This window comes from Macaca mulatta, chromosome 3 (assembly GCF_049350105.2).
Source record: "Macaca mulatta isolate MMU2019108-1 chromosome 3, T2T-MMU8v2.0, whole genome shotgun sequence".
Lineage (NCBI taxonomy): Eukaryota > Metazoa > Chordata > Mammalia > Primates > Cercopithecidae > Macaca > Macaca mulatta.
In genome coordinates, this window is record NC_133408.1 from 190,638,143 (window position 1) to 190,661,159 (window position 23,017).

The 23,017-nt window shown below is 49.5% G+C and overlaps 2 protein-coding genes across 2 annotated transcripts; both read right to left on the minus strand.

Moving 5' to 3' along the window:
* Nucleotides 1–1,303: 1,303 nt before the first annotated feature.
* On the minus strand, nt 1,304–4,245 carry H2BK1 (H2B.K variant histone 1). Its single transcript, XM_015135307.3, has 2 exons — nt 3,934–4,245; nt 1,304–1,542 (listed from the first exon to the last, which is right to left on the minus strand). Exons 1-2 carry the CDS (start codon nt 4,150–4,152, stop codon nt 1,306–1,308), a joined length of 456 nt encoding a protein of 151 aa, XP_014990793.2. The 5' UTR covers nt 4,153–4,245; the 3' UTR covers nt 1,304–1,305.
* A 1,973-nt stretch (nt 4,246–6,218) lies between these two features.
* ABCF2 (ATP binding cassette subfamily F member 2) lies at nt 6,219–21,893 on the minus strand. The gene is made up of 15 exons (XM_015135304.3): nt 21,851–21,893; nt 20,988–21,187; nt 19,435–19,647; nt 18,588–18,770; nt 18,334–18,505; nt 17,158–17,253; nt 15,921–16,023; nt 12,794–12,889; nt 12,484–12,603; nt 12,306–12,395; nt 11,823–11,933; nt 9,704–9,766; nt 9,341–9,469; nt 8,605–8,808; nt 6,219–7,909 (listed from the first exon to the last, which is right to left on the minus strand). Exons 2-15 carry the CDS (start codon nt 21,142–21,144, stop codon nt 7,772–7,774), a joined length of 1,875 nt encoding a protein of 624 aa, XP_014990790.1. The 5' UTR covers nt 21,145–21,187; nt 21,851–21,893; the 3' UTR covers nt 6,219–7,771.
* Nucleotides 21,894–23,017: the final 1,124 nt, after the last annotated feature.

Here is a 23,017-nt window from a genome sequence, read left to right on the forward strand (position 1 = left end):
TGGCACATGCCTGTAATCCCAGCTATTCAGGAGGCTGAGGCAGGAGAAAAACTTGAACCCGGGATGGGGAGAGGTTGCAGTGAATGGAGATGGCACCACTGCACTCCAGCCTGGGCAACAGAGTGAAACTGTCTCAAAAATAGGTAGATAGATAGATAGATAGATAGATAGATAGATAGATAGATAAACAGGTTCTGCTCCAGATCTGAGGGGGTACCCAAGAGCTTGCCTTTCTAACAAGCTTCCAGCTGCTTTGGCTCCTGCTGGCCCAGGTCATGCCTGGCAGGGCAAGGTATGAACGCAGGGCAGAGTGGGCAGGAGTGAAACTTCGGGGCCAGATCTCCTGGGCCTGCCCCTTGCTAGCTGTGGATGTAAATGAGGATCATTAGTCCTCAGCTCACAGAGCCTTGAGGTGAGGCTTGAGGTATGAGAAAATACACGTGACCTAGGTAGCTGCCGCTGAACGCCAGCTATCACTATAAGGCGATGCCTTTTCAATACATGGAGATGAAAGCGACCACAAGCTAGGTCTGTCCAATTACAAAGGGAACAAAGAAGGATTGGAGGTTTGTCTAAATCCCTCCCCTTCGTCCTGTCCAAACTTGGAAGAGGATTTATGGGTCATGTGCCCACAAGATAAGCAGAGGCTGCATGAGACAGGAAAAGCAGTGGTTAAGTGGTGAGCAGTAAATCTAGGTAAGGATATAGGAGTGGCCGTGGTACTTCTTGCAGTTTTTCTGTGGGTTTCAAATTTTTCCAAATAAAATTGGGAAAGTTAGGAGTTTCAAAAACATCCCCACTGATTTGTACTGAAATAAAGGGGAAACTGAAAAATCATACTGATCTCAGCAGGTTATTTAGAAGCTGGTCTGGGCCTTCAGTTTTTTATCTTGAATAGATCTGTGCAGCCCCTTCAAACAATAGTGTCTGTCGTCTAGGACGCAATGACAGTTGGTGGGAAATGACATGGGGAAGCCACAGCCTGAAAGAGGACCACACAGGAGGAATTTCAGGCCCAGAGAGGGAATCAGCTGGCAGTAAATCCAGATGCTAGTCCAGTCCCAGGTCCTATTTCAGCTCACTACCAAATAGAACATTCACATGTTTACAAAGCTATCAGACGTTGCTCACGGGATACACCTAGAAAGCAGTTTCTAAGACATCTGAAGAAGTGCTGCTCCACCTGTGGTAGCCTCGAAGTGAGGACACCCTTGCTTCAGACCACACCCTGGCCTCACACACCCTTCTTTCAAATCACCACAGTGCACAGAAACAGTTCAGCCTTTATTTTTGTCAGACCCTGGGTCACTTGGAGCTGGTGTACTTGGTGACAGCCTTGGTGCCCTCGGACACAGCGTGCTTGGCCAGCTCCCCAGGCAGCAGCAGACGCACGGCTGTCTGGACTTCTCGGGATGTCAGGGTGGTCCGGCCCGAGTACTGGGCCAGCCGGGCAGCCTCACACGCCAGCCGCTCAAACACATCGTTTACAAACGAGTTCATGATGCTCATGGCCTTGGCAGAGATGCCGATGTCAGGGTGCACCTGGAGAGAGGGCAGCACCACTCGGTTAATGGAAGGGGCTGGGGGAGGGGGGGTCCTGCCTACACTGCAAGCCTCACCCCTGAGCTGGGGTTCTAGGAAGCTAGAGGCAGAAGGCAGGGAGGCTCCTCACCAGCCCCTTCCCAGAGGCCAACAGTCATGGAAATAGGGATTTGTGTTTTCTTTGTACTACTATGGTATATCCAAGTTTTTTAAAAGAAGTTTTCAACTGCAAGAGGTAACATGATTAAGTTCCTTGTATGATCATGCACAAGAATCTATATTTAACAAATGGAACCAGTTACACATGCATCTTGCTGGTTTCATTGATGCATTTGCATAATGTTCCATGGTATGGATGTATCATACTTCCTATCACCATTCCTCTCTTCATGAACCTTCCGGGTTTGGGTTTGGGTTTGGGGTGTTTTTTGTTGTTTTTGCCATTAGATGGTGCTATGGTAAATGTCCATCTTTGAATCTTGTGTGAGCATAGGGAAGGTTATTTCCAGAGGTGGGACTGTGGGGTCAAAAGGTTTGTGCACGTAACTTGGTGGAGCACATAACCAGTGGACATGTGCATGTGACAGTGGCAGCCCCGAACCAGGAGGGAGGAGTCCTGTTCTGTGGCTGTATTGTGAATTGCTATGACCTCAAATATGGCCCTTTTCTCTGGGCCTCGGTTTCCTCTTCTGTCACACAAGCTTTTGAACTAAGTGATCTCTAGTAAAGCAATGGGACCTGACAGCAGTCCTGAAATGTGAGTAGGTAGACCTGGTCAGATGTGAAGTGGGAGAGAAGTGACTGTCCCACAACCTACATGGAGTCAGAGATGGAGACAGCACTAGAACCAACAGGCTCTGTCCCACCCACCCTCCCTGCCACCTCTGATCTCGACTGCCAACAGCAAATCTGCGCCTGGCACAAGGCTGGTTCTGCCCAAACCCCCTCTGCTGTCAGCACACCCCATTCTCCTTAGGGCTCTCACCCACATCGGGAGGTTGAGGGGTTATCCCTCAGCAGCACTCTCCTCTGCGGGTCCAGGCCTGGCCTCACCCATCAGTTGCAATTTGTGCCCCTCAAGTCAGACTAAGACACAGGACTCAGTGATACTCACTCCTACCCTACTTTCTTCAGGGCACCGGAGTCTGTCCTCTGGTGCATCTCTTCAGCCAACCCATATCAGTGCTGGACCCACTCACCCCCAACCCTACAAGAGCATTCCCAGGCACCCAGGTTGTCAATTCACTAAAACTGCTAATGGGATTTGGACTGGAGACAGGCATTACCTCTGGGGCCTGCCCTAACAGAGGGGTAAGAGTTTCAAGCAGGTTGGAGACCCAGGGTGGGCAACACATGGCTACCCCCGCTTCCTCCTGGCCTTGGCCCTGCTGAGCAGTGGCTTTGGATCCTCCAGACAAACTGATTGTCAGTGTTCCAAGTGGCTTTTCATGCATGAATATAGGGCACCTGCAGCCTCAGTGTGTTGGGGAGAGGGACACACAGGAAGGATGCTAGAGGCTTGCCCAAAGCCTGGGGAGCTGGGACACTGCCACTGTCAGGCCACATGATGCAGGAACGCCATGGAGCCTTTAGGGGCCTCAAGCTCTTTTGTCTGTAACGTGGACAAACCCTAAGCCCCTCAAAGAACTGAGTGCCACTTGTCCAGAAGACCTTCCCCAAGACTCCAGTTCATCCTGAACACTCCTCTCCTCAGTCACCACCAACACACTTTGTATCATAATGTGTTTGGCACCCGATCACCTTCAGCCTGGCACAGAAAGTGTGGTCCTCTTGTCTTTTAATTATGTCCCACCTGGGCCGGGTGCGGTGGCTCACGTCTGTAATCCCAACACTTTGGGAGGCCAAGGCAGGTGGATCACAAGGTCAGGAGGTCAAGACCATCCTGGCTAACACGACGAAACCCCGTCTCTACTAAAAATACAAAAAATTAGCCGGGCGAGGTGGCGGGCGCCTGTAGTCCCAGCTACTCGGGAGGCTGAGGCAGGAGAATGGCGTGAACCCGGGAGGTGGAGGTTGCAGTGAGCTGAGATCGTGCCACTGCACTCCAGCCTGGGCGACAGAGCGAGATTCTGTCTCAAAAAAAAAAAAAAAAAAAAAAAACATATGTCCCACCTAATCATATTATCTCATCATCATTCCCGTAAACTTCTGGAGCGTGTCAGGGAGCACACTGTCTCCTATCACCGGTGCCGAAGATCCTGAGAGGTAGAGACCTTGGAAATTAGGTCCCGCCACCTCAAGAGGGGCCCAGCCTGCCTGAGCCACTTGCCCCAATGCCAACACTAACCTCAGGGTCCCCGCTTCCAGCCAGTTCCCTTTCAAGGCGCTTTGCAAGGGCATCCCCCACACACATCCTTGCTCTGCACTCACCTGCTTCAGCACCTTGTAGATATACATGGAGTAGGATTCCTTGCGCCGACAGCGCTTTTTGGACTTTTTGTTCCCAGAACTGCGACCCCCACGGCCCCCGGGCTGCTGCCGCTGTCCATACTCAGCGCTCATCCTCCTGCTCCTCGAATAGCCCCCGCCCACCCCCTCGGAGCTACTTTTTATCAAGTCAGCTGCCCCACCAGGTGTGGCTGGGGACATGCACCTGGGAGAGTGGGGGTGGGAGGTAAGGGGCGTGACTCAAACGCAATCCAGAACATGCTCTGGGCTAACCTTGAAAAGAGACTAATTGTTCCTTCCTCTCCCCAAAGTAATCCCTCCGAATTAAGAAACGCTTCACCAGGTCCCCTCCCCCACCCAACCATCTCCCAGTGTATTTACGCACTTGTTAAAAGTTCAGGCCAACTCCAGCCCACCAGCCTGTAATCACGGAGCACACAGGTGCCAGCACAGCTCAGAGTGCTGGGGACTCCAGAAGGAATGCAGGTTCCCTCCCCCACTGGGCCCCAGTGGAGCTGAAGAGACAAGACTGGTTCACATCAAACCACCAGAGAAGGGTGAAGGGGCTAAAAGTGGTGGTACCCATGGTGAGGAGGGCTTGAGTAGCTACAGGCCGCTTATTGGCACAAATGGGATGTGCCTTTGTAGGCATTGTAGGATGTATCTTTGTAGGATGTATTCTTTAATTGGGAAGAATGAGAGAAAGAAATGGTGTGAAAGGTAGAGTGGAATCAGTGTGAGCAGAGTGTAACGAGGCTTGGACTGAAGGCAGAAGATGAGCAAAATGCCTGAGCCTGGACTAGATGCAGAGAGCAGACGCCCCCCAGGTGGTGAAGAGGCTGACAGGGAGGAAGACCACTGGAGGCGGCGAGAAGCAGAAAAACAATAGGTGCTCACCAGAAAAGCAGACATGGGGGTCTTGGGAGTTAGCAGTAAAGGCCATTGCAAAATGGAGAAAGTCAATTGTCTCACTTAGCACCTATGGGGGAACAAATATTTCAGGCCCTTGAATGCTATGACTAAAGAAACCTGGAGCAATATGAAACATATTGGGGCATGGGCAGAAAGAGGATGTTTCAAATCAAGAGGCGGGGGAAGGGTTCCAAACACCAGCATCACCTGCTGGTTGTGTTAACGCGAGCAACCCCTCAATCAACTTACCTCTCCACCCCGCTCTGAATGGCAGGTCACATCCTACGTGCTAAGGCTTAAGAGAACTAACAGGGCATTTCTCAATCCAAAACAAGGCACTGCTAATTTTAGAAATATGTATTTTGTGGACTTTTAAAGCATTCTTTAAATTACCAAGGTTGACATTTTTCTCGACAAGTAAGCTGACTAGACTATTTCCATTCCTCTAGGTTCCGAAGACCTCCTGTCCTAGCATGGAGACCAGAGATCCCGAGACTACCTAGATTCTTAGCAATATCCAGCACTTTCTTGGCTGAAGTAGCAGGGACTCTGTCCCTCCCTGTTCCCATTATCCCAGCAGCCCACTCTCCAGATGCCATTCTCCCCTGAACCAAGGCTCTGGACACTCAGGACAGACTAACTTGGGCCATTTTGCTCCAGGTCCCACTTAAGGCATAAAGCAGTCAGGCCAGTACTCTCTGGGGTCAGTGGGTAGAGGACTCCCGTCTGTCTCTGCTGCAGTGTCTCATGGGAGGCTCTTGTCCCTGTTGCCCAGGGCAGTTCCTGGACTTCGTGGCCATCTGAGAAGACCCTACTCATTTTCCAAGTGAGAGCACACTAATTCCACCTCTCTGGGCAGCTACTCACAAGAAATTTCCCTCCTTTTTGAATACTTCTGTCTCCTATCTAAATCACAATTTAGCATCTAATTTGTGTCCTGTATGGTTCTGTCTTACTGGCTTTCCAACAAGATCATGAGCTCCTAAGGGGTTTAAACACCATCTGGGACAGTTGCTCCCGCCAGTCCTGGCATAATGAGTACTGAAAAACCATGGCTGTGTCTTCCCATAGGGATGGCTACTGATTTCAGAGGCAGAGTGATGAATCCATACCAGGAAGGATGGCCACTGGTGAGGTGCTATTGAAGTTCAAAAGACCCAGATAAGGTATGCAGAGCCCTGGGCTGGAAGTGAATTCAATAGTGATGATGAAAACTATGGCTGTGGACAGGTAAAAATACAAACTCTCCTGTATCCCAATAGGAAGAGAGGTTCACAGATGTTGGTGTGAAAATGCAAACTCCTGGCCATCTCTGCACTTCTCTCATTCTACCAAACGTGATTAATCAATAGGTCTGATGCTCAGCAACCTTTATTTTTTGAGACAGTGTCTCGGTCTGTCCTCAGGCTGGAGTGTAGTGGCACGTTCTCTGCTCACTGCAGCCTCAACCTCCTGGGCTCAAGTGAGCCTCCTCTTTCCAGAGCAGCTGGGACCACAGGCACATGGTACCATGCCCGGTTCGTTTTATTATTATTTGTAGAGATGGGGTCTCCCTACTTTGCCCAGGCTGGTCTTGAACTTCTGGGCTCAACTGATCCTCCTACATTGGCCTCCCAAGGTGATAAGCTTACAGTCGGAATACAGGTGTGAGCCACTGTGCCTGGCAGTCTGCATTTTTTTGAGACAGGGTTTTGCTCTGTCACCCAGGCTGGAATGCAGTGGTGCAATCTCAGCTCACTGCAACCTCCGCCTCCCGGGCTCAAGCAATCCAGCCACTTGAGCAGGTGGGATTCCAGGCGTGTAAAGATGGGTTTCGTCATATTTCCCAGACTGGTCCTGAACTCCTGAGCTCAAGTGATCCACCTGCCTCAGCCTCCCGAAGCGCTGGAATTACAGGTGTGAGCCACCGCACCTGGCCTGCGTTTTTAACAAGCAGCCCAACTTCTATGCAGTTGGGGCAGAACCTCAGATCACAATCGGAAAACCACGCTCCTGGACAGTGGTTTTCCAAATACAGCCCCTGGACCAGCAACAACAGCATCACCTGGAAACTTGTTAGAAATGTTCACGTTCTTGGTCTCCCCCAAAACCTACTGAACCAGAAACCCTGAGGCGAGATCTGGCAATCTGATCTCATGAGTGCTCCAGGTGATTCTGATTCACGTTAAAGTCTGTGAATCACAGGCCTGAGAAAAGGTGCAATTTCAAATCCGCAGTAAAGGGAGAACGTTCTTCGAGCTCCTACGGACTAGTCTTCGGTTCCCATCCACACACTGACGCTGGATCCAGCTCCTGCTGAGGGCAGTGCATGTTGGCACCGCAGGGAGGAGAAGGCCCCAGAGACCCGAGAAGGAAGGTAGGGACCGTGGCTTCCTCTTTCTTTATTGGGCGCTTTGTAGATGTCACGCAGGTCTAAAAGTTACACTGTTAAATAATTATTTAAAAACTGACCAGGACGAAGGTCCTGGTCCAGAGCTCCAAACCAGAAGCAAAAAGGAATCGGGGCGGTGGGCTGGGGGTACTCCTCCAACATCACCAAAACCCAGAAAACGAGGATCCTAAGCTCCTCCGCGGGCCAAATCCAGGGCTTGGGCCCTTGCGCTAACCCGCTGGTGCCTCTGACTGCATCACACTCAGAGTAAGTAACCAGCAAGGGGCTGGAGGGAACGGCCAGCCGAGTCCAGACATGGACAGACGTAACTGGAAGGAGGACAGGAAACAGACAGGTACTGTCCAGCTGTAGATAAGAGAGTGCAGCTAAGGCAGGTTGAGGGGCAGGGGAGAGGCTGGGGGAGCAGTATTGCAGCAATGCAGGAGTGTAGCCCCAGGGTCCTGTCCTGAGCGGCTGGTCAGGGTAGCAGCTGTTAGTTCCCAGATGGAGCTCCTGACCCGAGCCCAGGTAGAGGGCTCACACGTTGTGGGTCCTCTTGGTGAGCTGGGGCTCCTCATCCACCAGCTTGGACTTGAGGTGCTCCTTGTAAGCCAGGATGTCTCCAGGCCACTTGGTGATTGTCTGCTTCTCACAGACCCAAATTTCCTGTGCAACCTAGAGAGCAAAAACTAGACTTAATCCTGGGCTAGTCACTGTCCCCGCCTCTGCCCAGCAGACTATCCTGAGGGGCATCTAGGAAGAAAACTCCACCCTCCAAACCCATATCCAACTCACTGTCTCACTACTTCTAAGTTATTTGGGATGTTCTCACCCAAGGGTACCATAATCAGGTTTGGAGCCTTCCAAGCCAGGAACTGCTGTGTCACTCCTATTGTCAGCTCCCTGGCAGGGCCTAGATCTATTCAGAGGCTTCACTCTCAGCCTTCTTTTCTCCACCTCCTATCTTCTCCAGAGCTTCAGAGGAATGAGCAACAACTTCTTCTCCAATGACTGAGGTAGTTCTCTGTCTAATCAAAATCCTTCTTAGAATACTATTTTTGGACTAAAGAATCTTGGGACAGTAGTAAAAGCACCCAGTTTTCTACCCAACTCTCTTTCCCATTTGGGCCCAAAATGCTAAGTTGGTTGACATCTCCAGATAGCTACTGAAGAAATGAAGTGTTTCAGTTAAGGCATTCTAAGTAGCCCCAAAGAGGCATAAGAACCGGTCCTTACTACTTGTGTCTATGCTCTGAGCCCCTTCTCTTAATTAAGTAGGCGGGTATTATGCACCCTCCACATGCCATGACTACCCTACCCAACCCTCTAGAAGCTCTCTGCTGTGCCTCACCCACCGGCCAGGGCCTCACCTGCTGAATGAGTCTGAAGTCATGGCTGACCAGCATCATACCACCCTCAAACTCATTGATGGCATCTGCCAGGGCGTCGATGGTCTCGATATCCAGGTGATTGGTGGGTTCGTCCAGGAAGAGCATGTGGGGGTTCTGCCAGGCCAGCCAGGCCAGACAAACTCGGCACTTCTGCCCATCTGACAAGTTCCGGATTGGGCTCACCTGAATAGAACCATGACCTACATATAACTTGGCATTATCCCACCAACCAGCACAGCTCATCTCTCCCTCATTTCTCCCTGACTCCTCCATTAGCATCGCCATTTTATAAAAAGTGAGGCTCAGAGAGACCCACTAGTGTCTTGAGGCCTGAAAGAGACTCGTCCGGAAACCTGAAGCCCTTGCCATTACTAAGCCGGTATCTCTTGCTCTCTTGACAATTAAATCTTAATGAACTGGATCCTTCCAGATCTGAATCCAGAAATTTGTTTTCTAGACTGCAAGTTCCTTTGCCCTCAAGCACTATGGCACAAGGGCATGTCAGAGACTGGCACGCTATCCTTGCTCCCTTAAAATGCTCCATTACATAACAACCTAGAGTAAAGAAAAGGTAGTAGGTTCTTAGGGGAATCAAATGGCGGAGACTCTGGTTTGGACAGCTTCGAAACCTAGCCTGCCAGGACAGTGTCCCTTGACCCACCCAGTCACAGTCTCCCAGCTATTTGGCATCCTCACCACACCCTCCTTTACTGACCTGTTGTTTCCCAGTAAGACCGTATCGCCCAATGATCTTCCTCATTTCTTCCTTCTCCTTGATCTCTGGGTAGCACTTCATCATGTACTCCAAAGGCGAGAGATCTAAGTCCAGCTGCTCTTGTAAATGCTACAGGAAAAATGGAAGCCACCTGGGTGTGACTGGCATCCCGCTTCAAAAAGAACCCTACTAGATAACTTCCTATTTCTATCTCGGGCACCTGTTCTGGGTTCAAGAAGCAGGTAGGAGCCACCTAGGCTGGAATTCCTGCCAGGGGGTGGGGGCGGCTGGCTGGAACTCGGCCAGATACAGCCCTTTCCTACACCCTGGGCAATTCCCCGGATCCCAACCCCAGGCCTGTACCTGATGGTAACGCCCTATCTTGACATGAGAGTGTTTTCGGATCATGCCATCTGTGGGTAGTAACTAGGAAGAAAAAAGTAGAAACGTTAAACATGAAACAAAGGAAGCCCAGTTAGAGACATAGGCAGAGCAGGCAAACACACACATGTTCACAATGAACAAGACTCAACTTCCTAAAAAGAATACATCACCAACTCACACACTGCTATTCTGGCCACTCTAAAAATATTTAGGAAGATGTACTGAAGCAGATGTTCTCAAGAGGCAAAGATACAATTTAAGTAGTTATGAAACGTCTACTGCAGAACGCACTATGCTGTATAACAAAGGACTTGGATGTAGGTGTAACATACATTTTCTAAAATTAAAAACAGTTAAGTCCTCAAAGTTGTCACTGTCATTGATAGGTTCTTAGACACAGAACCTATTTTAAAGTTTCATTTTAAGTGAAACAACATATAACAAAACTAATTTTGCCACAGGCTAACTGATATAAAGAAAAATTAGGTTCCTGCAGCATTTTTGGTCACAAAAAAAGATCACCAAACTTCTAAATAAAGATCCAAAGATTCTTTTTTTTAAGAGGGAGTCTCACTCTGTCACCCAGGCTGGAGTGCAGTGGCGCGATCTCAGCTCACCGCAACCTCTCTGTCCCAGGCTCAAGAGATTCTGGAGTAACTGGGATTACAGACACCTGCCACCATGCCTGGCTAATTTTTTTGCATTTTTAGTAAAGACGGGGTTTCACCATGTTGGCCAGGCTGGTCTCAAACTCCTGATCTCAAGTGATCTGCCTGCCTCGGCCTCCCAAAGCACTGGGATTATAGGTGTGAGCCACGGAGCCTGGCCAAAAGACCCAGTCACTTCTAATATTCAACATTAAAATACATGTGAGCTATACATACACTTAAGAAAGATTAATAGAAATGAGGTAAGTTATTTACCCAATTTTTGGTGAATCAGTGAGTGATGGCAATTGTAAGAGTGGTGGGTTAAACCAAGGAATAAATGTTTGCAAAGGGAAAATCGTAAGGAGCACCTCCTATCACCACACAGTTCAAAAATAATCACGAATGTGGCTGGTTTGCTGAGTGCATTTGTATGATTATCATAAACTTTATGAATTTTTCTTTTACAGTAATTTATACTCATTCATGCTATCATTTTCCAACCTGCTTATTCAAGTTTAGGATCATGGGCAGCCGGAGCCCATCCCACAATCCGGGGAACAAGGCAAGAACCAGCCCTGAAGAGGACGCCATTCCATTATAGGGTACGCTCACACACACCCACACTCATTCAGACTGGAACCACTGAGACATGCCAAGTAACCTGACAGGCGCAGCTTTGGGATGCGGGAAGAAACTGAAGTACCAGGGAAAACCCATGTAGACGTTAAGGGGAAAGTGCAAACTCCACAAAGACAGTGGTCCCAGCTGGGAATCATTTCTATTTTTCATCAATATTAATGAAATGACATTACTTGAGAATCTGCAGCATCCCTAAACGCACAGATGTTCCTATATTCTAAATGCTCTGATTGAAAATAGAAACATGGGCCAGGCATGGTGGCTCACGCCTGAAATCCTAGCACTTTGGGAGGCCAAGGCAGGCAGATCATGAGGTCAGGAGTTCAAGACCAGCCTGACGAACATGGTGAAACCTCATCTCTACTAAAATACAAAAAAATTAGCTGTGGTGCATGCCTGTAATCTCAGCTACTTGGGAGGCTGAGGCAGGAGAACTGCTTGAACCCGGGGGATGGGGGTTGCAGTGAGCTCAGATCGCACCATTGCACTCTAGCCTGGGCAAGAGTGAGACTCCGTCTCAAAAAAAAAAAAAAAAAAAAAGAAATGTGCTCAAATACATACATGTATTCACACACGCACTATAAAAGACTCCCCCCTACATCCCTGTCCCAGGAAAACAGCCCTCAGCCTCAGCACTGTCCAACCAGACATTCCCCTTCTCCTGTCTGCTGCCCCGCCCCTCCAGATGGCTCACTCACCACCAGGCTACTCAGGCCCTCCCAAAGTAGTAGCCGCTGCATCACTTCCCTCTTCCTTAGCCATCGCAAGGCCTAATCTTAGAAGGATCCACGCCCACCTTGGCACTGTACCTCTCCAGTTAGCAGCTTCAGAAGAGTTGACTTCCCTGCTCCATTGGGCCCTACCAGAGCCACTCGTGTGTCAAGGTCAATTCCAAATTCTAGATTATTGTAGATGCAAGGCTGAGGTGGGGATGAGAGAGATATGGACACAAGGCTAGAGTACGAATCTGCTCTGACCAGCAGACTAAGCCCGCTGACTCCCCAGTCACCAAGAGAGGAGGAAGGAAGAGTAGTGGGAGGAAGCACTCATAGTAGACCCCGCCTCCCCCACTGCCTCCGCCCACCAACCCAGCTGAGTAGTCTTCTTTCCATATACACGAAGAAGTGCCTGTGAGCAGCCTTGGATGAAGGCATCCCAGCTGCCACACCTGAAAATCCCCCAGAGCGCGTGGGCTAGCAGGTGTGGTCAGCACAGGACAGGAGCGGCTCCCATGAGCTGCCACTCACCCTATAAGATACACCCCAGCCACCCATGCCCTGCCCTGAACTTACCCCATCTTTTGTATACTTGAAGCTCACATTTTGCACCATAATGACAGGTGGAGGGATCTTGCCACATGGTGGGAAATAAAATGACAGTGTCTAGGCAGAAAAGAGGGCATGTATCAAGTTGGCTCCCTTCTTATCCATCTCACCTTAGGCCACCCAACCCCACCCAATCACACCCTACCTTATCGCTCACGACCCTCTCTGTCAGTCCTGATGCCATCATTTTCTGTAGCGTCTTCTCCTTGCTCTGGGCCTGCCGGGCCAGCTTGGCACTGCCATGACCAAACCTCGCAATGTAGTTCTAAAAGAGACCAAAGGGAGCTTGGAGTACATGCAGGCGCTCAACAATTCATCTTCAATCCAGGGCAAAAATGGTGATCGTAACTCCTTCCCAACCTCCTCCATCACCCCAATTTGTCCCGATGCCCTCATCCAAGCCCCCTGCTTGTTTTGGACAGGAAGCCACGAGCCTGACTCTGCAGTCTCCCTACCTTCATGTGTGCAATCTGATCTTGCTCCCAGTGAAACCTCTTCATCTGGTTCTCCTCCAGCTCTAGCCGCGTCTTCACATACTGATCATAATTACCCTGCGTGGAAATGTGCCAGGTAAGGCGGGCAGCTTTAACCTGGGTTTCAATCCTGGATTCTCATTCAGAGTTTAGGGGGATGAGGGATGGCACTGACTTGGCCCTGGCTCTAAGAATGTGCAGTAAGAACAGAGGAAGTGCATTACAGAAGCATATCCTAACCTCAAATCAGAGTCTTTTCAATTCTATGCCCCTTGCTCAGCGCAGCCAGGGTCAGGCTCCAGCGCAAATCCTTAGGTTAGCCAGAAAGACACCTGTGGCAATGGGAGTAGCCCTGAAAATCACGGTCATAGAGACGTCATGAGACTGAGAGCCTTCCAATACCACCTCCCATTCCTCTCCCAGCCCCTAGAGGCTAAAGCCCCACAAAAGACTACAAGAGCTGTCTCCAGATAGGAAAACAGACCAGTCAGATTTAGAAGCTGACAAACCCTGCATAAGTGGACTACCATGGCTTCTATCTGCAAACAAAACTGGACTCAAGCTAAATATCCATCAGAAAGGGCCTAACACGTTACAGGATAAACACATAACGAAATACTGTGCAGTCACTGAAGATTGTGGTTGATTTATATATACTCACATGGAAAGCAGTCCAAAATATACTAAATTTAAAAAGCAACCTACAGAATGATTATTAAAATTGTAACTGTGGCCAGTTGCAGTGGCTCACGCCTGTAATCCCAACACTTTGGGAGGCTGAGGTGGGTGGATCACTTGAGGCCAGGAGTTTGGGCAGCCTGGTCAACATGGCAAAACCCCGCCTCTACTAAAAATATAAAAATTAGCCAGGTATGGTGGCATGTGCCTGTGGTCCCAGCTACCTGCGAGGCTGAGGTGGGAGGATTACTTGAACCTGAGAGGCAGAGGTTGCAGTGAGCCAATATCACGCCACTGGACTCCAGCCTGGGAGACAAAGACAGACCCCATCTCAGGAAAAAAGAGGCCAGGTGTGGTGGCTCACGCCTCTAATCCCAGCACTTTGGGAGGCTGAGGCAGGCAGATCATGAGGTCAAGAGAGCAAGACCATCCTGGCCAATAGGTGAAACCCCGTCTCTACTAAAAATACAAAAATTAGCTGGGCATGGGGGCGCGCACCTGTAGTCCCAGCTACTCAGGAGGCCGAGGCAGGAGAATCCCTTGAACCTGGGAGGCGGAGGTTGCAGTGAGCCCAGATTGCTCCACTGCACTCCAGCCTGGCAACGGAACAAGACTCGGTCTCAAGAAAACCAAAAAAAAAAAAATGCTGCAATTGTATAAAAAGATATGTATATATGAAATTTTCTACAAATGCGTGCAAGTATACATGAAGTGTCTGAAAGGCTATGTTAAAAACTAATACTCCTATGACTATGAATGAAGAGGAAATCAATTGTTAATTTCTTATATGCTTTTTGAAATATAAAATGAAAAGGCAAGGCACAACAGTGGGCTGTTGAGATCCTGATCCCCATTCTCCTGTGGTCATGGAAGATGGGGTAAATGTGTTAACTCCAGTGAAGCAGAGTTAAGACGGCATTCAAGAAGGCAGAGGGAGGCCTGGTACAGTGGGTCATGCCTGTTTTTCCAGCACTTTGGGAGGCCGAGGTGGGCAGATCACCTGAGGTCAGGAGTTTAAGACCAGCCTGGCCAATACGGCAAAACCCTGTCTCTACTAAAAATACAAAAACTAGCCAGGTGTGGGGTCGCATGCCTGTAGTCCCAGCTACTCGGAAGGCTGAAGTACAAGAATCACTTGGATTCAGGAGGTAGAGGTTGCAGTGAGCTGAGATCGTGCCAGCCTGGGTGACGGAATGAGATTCTGTCTCCAGAAACAAAAAGGCAAGGCAGATGGCACCAGGGCCTGCCTGGGCACCGTGAAAAGTCAACTTCTTTGCCACAAGGCAAACATACACCATGTGCACAGGCTGCCAATCCATGGCCTATGGCCTGGAAGCAATGACTTTGGGATTAAAATAAAACAGGTGGCAGGACTCCTTGTCCATATCCTTTTCTTTTTTTGAGACGGAGTCTTGCTCTGTCGCCCAGGCTGGAGTACAGTGGCACGATCTCGGCTCACTGCAAGTTCTGCCTCCTGCATTCACGCCATTCTCCTGCCTCAGCCTCCCGAGTAGCGGGGACTACAGGCGCCCGCCGCCACGCCCGGCTAGTTTTTTGTATTTTTAGTAGAGACGAGTTTTCACCATGTTAACCAGGATGGTCTTGATCTCCTGACCTCATGATCCACCCGCCTCGGCCTCCCAAAGTGCTGAGATTACAGGCATGAGCCACTGCGCCCGGCCGTCCGTATCTTTTTATAGCAATAGGTAGAAAGGAGCTAACAGATAGGTCTGGTTTTTTTGGTTTTTTTTTTGAGATGAGTCTTGCTCTGTCACCCAGGCTGGAGTGCAGTGGCGTCATCTCAGCTCATTGCAACCTCCACCTCCAGGGTTCAAGTGATTCTCCTGCCTCAGCTTCCCAAGTAGCTGGGACTACAGGCACCTACCACTACACCTGGCTAATTTTTTTGTAGTTTTAGTAGAGATAGGGTTTTTTTTTTTTTTTTTTTTTTTTGAGACGGAGTCTCGCTCTGTCGCCCAGGCTGGAGTGCAGTGGCCGGATCTCAGCTCACTGCAAGCTCCGCCTCCCGGGTTCCCGCCATTCTCCTGCCTCAGCCTCCCGAGTAGCTGGGACTACAGGCGCCCGCCACCTCGCCCGGCTAGTTTTTTGTATTTTTTTTTAGTGGAGACGGGGTTTCACCATATTAGCCAGGATGGTCTTGATCTCCCGACCTCGTGATCCGCCCGTCTCGGCCTCCCAAAGTGCTGGGATTACAGGCTTGAGCCACCGCGCCCGGCCAGAGATAGGGTTTCACCATGTTGGCCAGGCTAGTCTCAAACTCCTGACCTCAAGTGACCCACCCACCTCAGCCTCCCAAAGTGCTGGGATTATAGGCATGAGTCACCACACTGGCATTCTTCTTTTTTTTTTAAAGAGAATTTCAGAGATTTGGTAAGCAGAGATTACCAGAAAGAAGCCGAGGCCCACTCACCGTGTAATACTTCAGTTTCTTGTTGTGCATGTGAATGATGTTGGTACAGACACCATTCAGAAAATCCTGGGAATGGGAGACGAGGACCAAGATGCGCTTAAAACTGCAAAGCCAAAGAACCAATCAGTGAAGAGCTCAACCACGGGAGCTAGCTGACAACAGGTGAACTGAGAGTCAGGCCCATCCTTATTCCTAAGCACCTTTTAGATGTGTTGTCCAATTCCTGGTTGTCAGCAAGCACCTAAGCCACCACTTAACAATCTAACTCTAAGGGACATCTTTCAGTGTGGCGAGACAGCCTGAGTTTCCTCAATCTTCTGTTCTAATTTTCTTTTTTTTTTTTTTTTTTTTTTTTGAGACGGAGTCTCACTCTGTCGCCCAGGCTGGAGTGCAGTGGCCGGATCTCAGCTCACTGCAAGCTCCGCCTCCCGGGTTCGGGCCATTCTCCTGTCTCAGCCTCCTGAGTAGCTGGGACTACAGGCGCCCGCCATCTCGCCCGGCTAGTTTTTTGTATTTTTTAGTAGAGACGGGGTTTCACCGTGTTAGCCAGGATGGTCTCGATCTCCTGACCTAGTGATCCGCCCGTCTCGGCCTCCCAAAGTGCTGGGATTACAGGCTTGAGCCACCGCGCCCGGCCTTCTGTTCTAATTTTCAACAGAATGGAGTGGAGACAGTAGTCACAGTGATAGTAAACAGAAATGTGTATGTACACAAATACACCCACGAATGTATCCAAAACTGTGGGTGGGAAGACACAATAAAAAACAAAATTCTTTACTTTTTGAAAGAAGGTACTAAGTCACTGTACCACTAAAAGCCTTCTTTTAAAATTGGTACAGTATTCCAGCTTATTCAGTTCTTTAGCCGTAGGACCATGACCATATTGGCTATATTTTCCTTTGTCATTGCTTCATGATCTTAGATGGAAGACCTCCTTTTTTTGCTTTATACAATTAAGAAAAAAAAATGTCTTTAAGATCTTGAATTTGAAATATGGAAAAAATCAACAAGGATTATTTTTTTTAATGCTCATAAATTTCAAACTAAAGAAAATCAAACAAAACGGCCAGCCCTAAACAGCCCTAAAGGTGCTCACTGCTTGTCCAAGCAAGTGAACTCCGGCCTTCCTTCAGTTCCTTTCTCACCGCTCTAACAGCAGTGCAGTTTCTGGGCAGCCATTTTCTAGATTCCCCGCTTTGGGACCGGCCCACTCACATCCCCCATCCCACCTTCTTACGTTTTTAGTTCTTCTTCCAACCACACACAAGCATCTAGGTCCAGGTGGTTGGTGGGCTCATCCAGGAGCAGCATGAAGGGCCGAATAAAGAGGGCTCTGAAGGACAGTAAAGGAGACAGAAGCACCTCAGAATTATAATGGATGTGACACAGGAGGGACCAACTTGCCTGCTACATGCAGTTCTGAGTAGGCTCCTGGCTTGAGTCTTGAAATCAATTTTAGGCTCTATACTTCAGAGGGAAAAGAAGTAGGACACAAACAAGAGTCGAAGAGGAGAGACTGAAGAGTAGAATACGGGACTCAGAAGCATATAAGGACAGTGTGAGGCAAGGCTGTAGAAGTCTCTATGAGTTGATAAGCCTTGTGCACTGAAGTTGGATACCATAGAGACGACAAAAAGATACAAAGGAAATAAACTGCTAAAACAAATTAGACCTATCTGAAGGTCTGAAGATAGACCTATCTGGTGGGGTGGCCACAGTCTCGCAAAGGATAGACTCTAAAGCTCTGGTTCCTCTAAAGTTCTGGTTCCCAAACCAGTTTTTAAAAACTGTGTTTTTAAAAGCTCCTTGGGTGAACCAGTGACAGCTAATCCTTGCTAGCAAGTGGAGCCACTGTGTTCATGTTCTAAGGCACACGCAGGCAACTTTCTAGAGCAGTATATCAAGTCTTATAAATTCCCTTCACAGAGAATGATGGGGCAAGGAATTACCTGTTTAGTGACTCGGGGGGGATTATTGGGGGAATGCTTGTCTATAGAAGCTCACTTTGAGTCCAGGCCACAACAGAGTAAGAATGATAGCTATCATAATCGCCGTCTAACATTTTATCTTTACAGCCAAAATTAGCAGGAGTACAGCACAAAAAAGGTGGAAAGGGAATCCTGGTGGGAGGACAGAAACAGACCTACTCTACCGTTTTACCTAGGACTACCCCTAGGATCTCTAAACTCTGTGCTGGGTGCTGGGAATCCAACAGAAAACTGAGTCACTCTACCACTTCAGCCAGGAAGCTCTCTCTCTAACCCATACGCAACAACCCCCTCTACACTGCAAATGTCCATGTCTCGTTTGACACTTACCGATGACTCCTGTTCCAAACAGTTCCACTGGAGTGAACACTAAACTCTGGAGAGATGGGGGAGTTACGGCGGTAAGGAAGGAGGGAGGGACTCACCTGGCAAGGGCAACCCTCATCCTCCAGCCCCCACTGAAGTCTTTTAGCTTCTTGCGCTGCATGGCAGGCGTGAATCCCAGTCCATGTAAGATCCGCGAGGCCCTCATCTCTGCCTTGTCAGCATCCAGCTCCTCCAGGCGCTCGTAGAGCTCCATGAGTTTCTCACACTCCGCTGTGGATAGTGTATGGCCATGAGGCTCCTGGGGGCCTTTCTGGGAGGACGCCCACCCCCATGCCCAGGTCTGGAGCCCTACCATCCTCATGAGCCAGCCGCTCTGCCTCCCTCTCCAGCATGGCCCGCTCTGTGTCAACTTCCATCACACACTGCAAGGGTGTCTTGTCACTAGGAGGCATCTCTCGAGTCAGATGGTAGATGTCAATGTGCTCAGGGATGGGCACTTCACGTTTCCCAATAGCGGAGAGCAGCATGGACTTTCCTGAGATGGGAGAGAAGCAGACGCTTGGTACACTGAGCTTCCCCTATTCCTCTTCACCACTAGCTCTTCCACCCCAGCCAAACTGGGACCTCATCCAATTTTTTTTTTTTTTGAGGACCTTTCTTCCCTTTATTCGTTCAAACCTTGCCAGCCCCCATTCTTGGGATTCCTTTCCAACTTTCCTCCAATTCTTGCCGCACCCCTTCTCTGAAGCTTTTTTCATTTACCACAGCTTCACACGCCCCTGACCAACTTCTCCAGCACCTGCTGTCTGTAACTACTCATGTGGTACAGGGTGGACGCACCCTAATCCGAAAATCCAAAATGCTCCAAAATCCAAAACCTTTTCAGAGCTGACATGACGCTTAAAGGAAATGCTCATGGGAGGATTTCAGGTTTTTGGATTAGGGATGCTCAGCTGGTAAGTATAATGCAAATATTCCAAGATCCGAAACACTTCTGGTTCCAAGCATTTCAGATAAGGGATTCTCAACCTGTACATACCACATACCGCTCTGCACTGCTAGTTCCTTTCCCCTGGACGTATCTGGTCTCCCACCCACATTCTAAACGCTTTGCTCTGAACATAGTTGGTGCTAAATACTTGTGAGTGACAGATGAGCCAAGGAGAGATACCTCCCACTTCCCCTTCCAAGGGCCTCACCAATTCCATTTAAACCAATGAGGCCATAACGACGGCCTGAGTTTAATTCCAGTTTGGTGTCACTGAGCAGCTCTTGACCATGAAAGGTGAGTGAGAGGTTGATAATGTGAACATCTGTACTGTTGGGGTGAGAGGCCAGGACGCCAGTGACAGCTCGAGCAGCAGCTTTCTTCATCTCAAAGTCCTCTAGCTCCTTGGTCAGCAAATCTATTTCTGGGGATAGAAAAGCAGTTTGGGAAGATGGCTGTGAGACAGACTCAGCTCTCCACAAAGAGGAACATCCTGAAGGACTGGGTTCCGATCCTGCTGAGCAGACTCAGATGTTTCCCAAGCTTTACAGAGTGCACACTCACACAGAGCTGCCCTGACACCCTGCTCGTTTTGACACCCGTCCTTTTAATTATAATCTCTCTTGCCCTTGTTTTGTCCCTTCATATCTGTTTACTTACTCCCATCATTCATAACTTCTGTCCTCCACTACTGTGGCCAGGAATAAAACTTTCCCACAGTTTTACTGACTTTACTGCTCCTTCTAATCGCTTTCTAACTCTCCCTTTTCTGAATGCCTGTTACAATTTGCAAAACTAATTCTCCTTTCCTCTTCAAACATTTACTTAGTGTCTATCTGAGAAGTTCATAAAAAAACCCAAGACCTAGTCCTTGCACTCAAAGATGACACAATTTAGACAAAGAAACAGGAGATACAACATAAAAAGGTAACACTAAAAGAAAGCAAAAGCATATAGAGAATGGAAATATTGAGGTCAGGTTTGACTGAGAGACGCTTCACTATCCTGAGCTAGGCCTTGACAGAAATGTCAAATGTAGCTAGCAAAAACATGATGGTATTAGAATTCAGTGTGTGAAAGAACAGAGATGTGGTGACTATTCAAGGGATAATAAATAGTCTGGATGGAGCAGAAGGCTGTTTAGGGAGTTTTCAGGGGGCAGGGAAGAGGGCTGGGATTGGACTGCCAAGGGCCTGGAATAGTCTTTACGGCATATTGCCATGTTTCCCCGTCTAGACGGTAAGTTTTTGGAAGGAAGACTGTAGTGCCTCAGTGTATAGCACCATGTCTAGCACTTGAGAAATAATAAATATTTCCCAAAATACAAACAACAGAAAGGGAGCTCTCTCCCAGGAAAAACCCCATGAAACAACCCATAAGTTACTCTGGTAGGGAGAGCCACTACTCCTGTGAGGACAAGCGTATAATGTAGCACCGAACCTGGCACACTGGCCACCATGCATAGAAATGGAAACTGAAAAAGGGGCAGGGAACCGAGCCCCTCCTCACAGTCTAATAGAGCAGCAACACAGCTCAGCAACTCCCACTTCTGCTTGCCACTGAGTATGTGAGAACCTTGTCTTCGGCTTCCTCGCTCAATGATAGGGTGGCACAAATTCCAACTCTACTGATTTGATTCATCATGAAAAGTTGCATGACACCAGATACATTCTCCACTGCCCCCAGCATCAAGATTCCGACTCTGGCTGGGGCATGCCTTAAGTCTTAGCAACCATTCCCAACTCACCCCTCCCCTCAATTCACCTGTGGTCTCTCTGCCATTGGCCTCATTCTTCTCCTCTGCCACCTGTGGTTCTGTGACAGCATCTCCATTTTCTTCATGTCCTTTTCTGGGCCGCTGTCGAGCTTTGGCAGCCTCCTTCTTTTTGGCTGCCTTCTTCTTGGCCAGGTCGGAGGGCATGATGATGACCCACAGGGGTAGGTTAACTGTTCTTTCAAGGTGCCTGAAGGAAGGCAAACAGACACCCCCAAACTCTAAACTTACTAGTAAGAATGCCTGGGCCCTGCTCCATCCCTCTCAGGAATCTTCCTGTCAATATCAAGCCTCTGATGCCCTGGCCTGCCCCTGCCTCCTCTCTCCCAACTTGGTCAGGGTCTCTCAAACCAATGCCGATTCTCAGCCGCTCTTCTAATCTTAACATCTTTTTCCACAGGCACCAGTTCCCCCATGAACTGCCTCACTTTGGAAACGCTCCTTCTTTCAGGGCCTCCAGCTGGGGACCAGGTTCTGTCCCTCAGCGGAGGTCCCCGTCTCTGGTTTCCCTACAACTTGGCGCTCCGCACTCAGCTGGCCGCCTCGCTTTCCGGGCTTCCTTCTCCCGTCCGTCTCGGGCCTCTTCTCGGTAGTCCCTCTCCACATCACCCGGCCGCAGAACCCAGCCTCTTGCCGGGACTCACTCGTCCTCGCCCGCGTGAGTTCCCTCCTAGTCTCCACGCTCGTCACCCCGGGGTACTCCCCCACCCCGCCCGTGAGGTTCTCTCCCTGAGCTCTATCTTTCCCCTCGCAGAAACCTCCATCCAAACCCCGTTCCTCCTTCCTCTTCTAATCCTCTTTCCACATCACCGGCGGGCACCCTCTCCCTACAGCTCCCCTTCCCCTAACTCACTGGGCCTTGCTGCTCGGCCTCTGTCGCAACAGAGCTGCTCCTTGGGCTCCTCCGCGTGCGGCCGGCTCACCAGCCAATCACGACCTCGGGTGGTTCTCGGCGCGCCGCCGCGCTGCCTCCTGGGAAGTGTAGTCCTCAAGTTGCAGCGGCCAAGAGTGAGACCCGGCTTCAGGACTACCGCGTATCCCAGAGACCTCGCGGGGCCGCGTGACGCCATCAGGATGCGCGAGGCTCGGGAAGGGGCGGGATTAGAGTCCAAGAGCTCTCTGCGAGCGGGCCCGCTTCGGGCGCTGGAAACTGCAAATCCCAGGTTGCTCGTCGGATAAGCCGGCTGAGCCTTCCAGGCTTACCCCACCTCTCGAAAATCGATTGAGCTGTTGTGGAGTTACGAGTTTTTAGAGCTACCTAACCGACTCAGGCAGCAGGGCGTGCAACTACACTTCCCAGCTTGCCTCAGCGGGAGTAGGTCGAAACAATGGGAGAGGAGAGGTGGGAGGTGAGCGGAGAAGGACTGAAATGAAGGGGACGCTGGGCAGGGGTCCCGGAAAGCGGGGCATCCCTGCGAAGATGTTGCCAACGGAATTCCTTCACGAAAGAAAGCGCCTTGATTTCATGAAACCGTAATTTTAGAGTCTGGTTCATTGTTAAACTTTTAGAAGGTGCCAGACGTTGTTTTGGAACCTCGGCCGCTTAGCCTACCCACTCCAGAATTGTTAGGTTTCCACTGAAGCCATGCAAGTTTCGTGGAAAGAGCCCTGAGATAAAAAGGCCCCTTGGCCGAGATTCGTTTTGTTATTAGTTAGCCATGCTACGGGCCCGTTACTTTCCCTTTGAGTCTCACTGTTTAAAATCTCACATGACATTTTGGGCTGGATGGTTTAAAAATAAATACAGTCTCTCACGGACTTCACCTTGCCTACATTGTAAACTCCAAATGTTTAGCCTCAAGTACAAGGCAGGCCCTTTGTGATCTTTGTTACTTCTCCAGGCTCCTGTGCAGCAGGAGTATCTCCATCAGTGATACTTGGGGAAGCAAAGGAAGCTATTACTCCCCGTGAGCATATTCTCCAAATGCAGCACCTTTTCGCCCACAGTCCGTGACTCAAAAAGTGAGAACTAGTTTTTCTTCTCAAACTCAAATGCTTTAGTAGAACTTACCTACTTAAA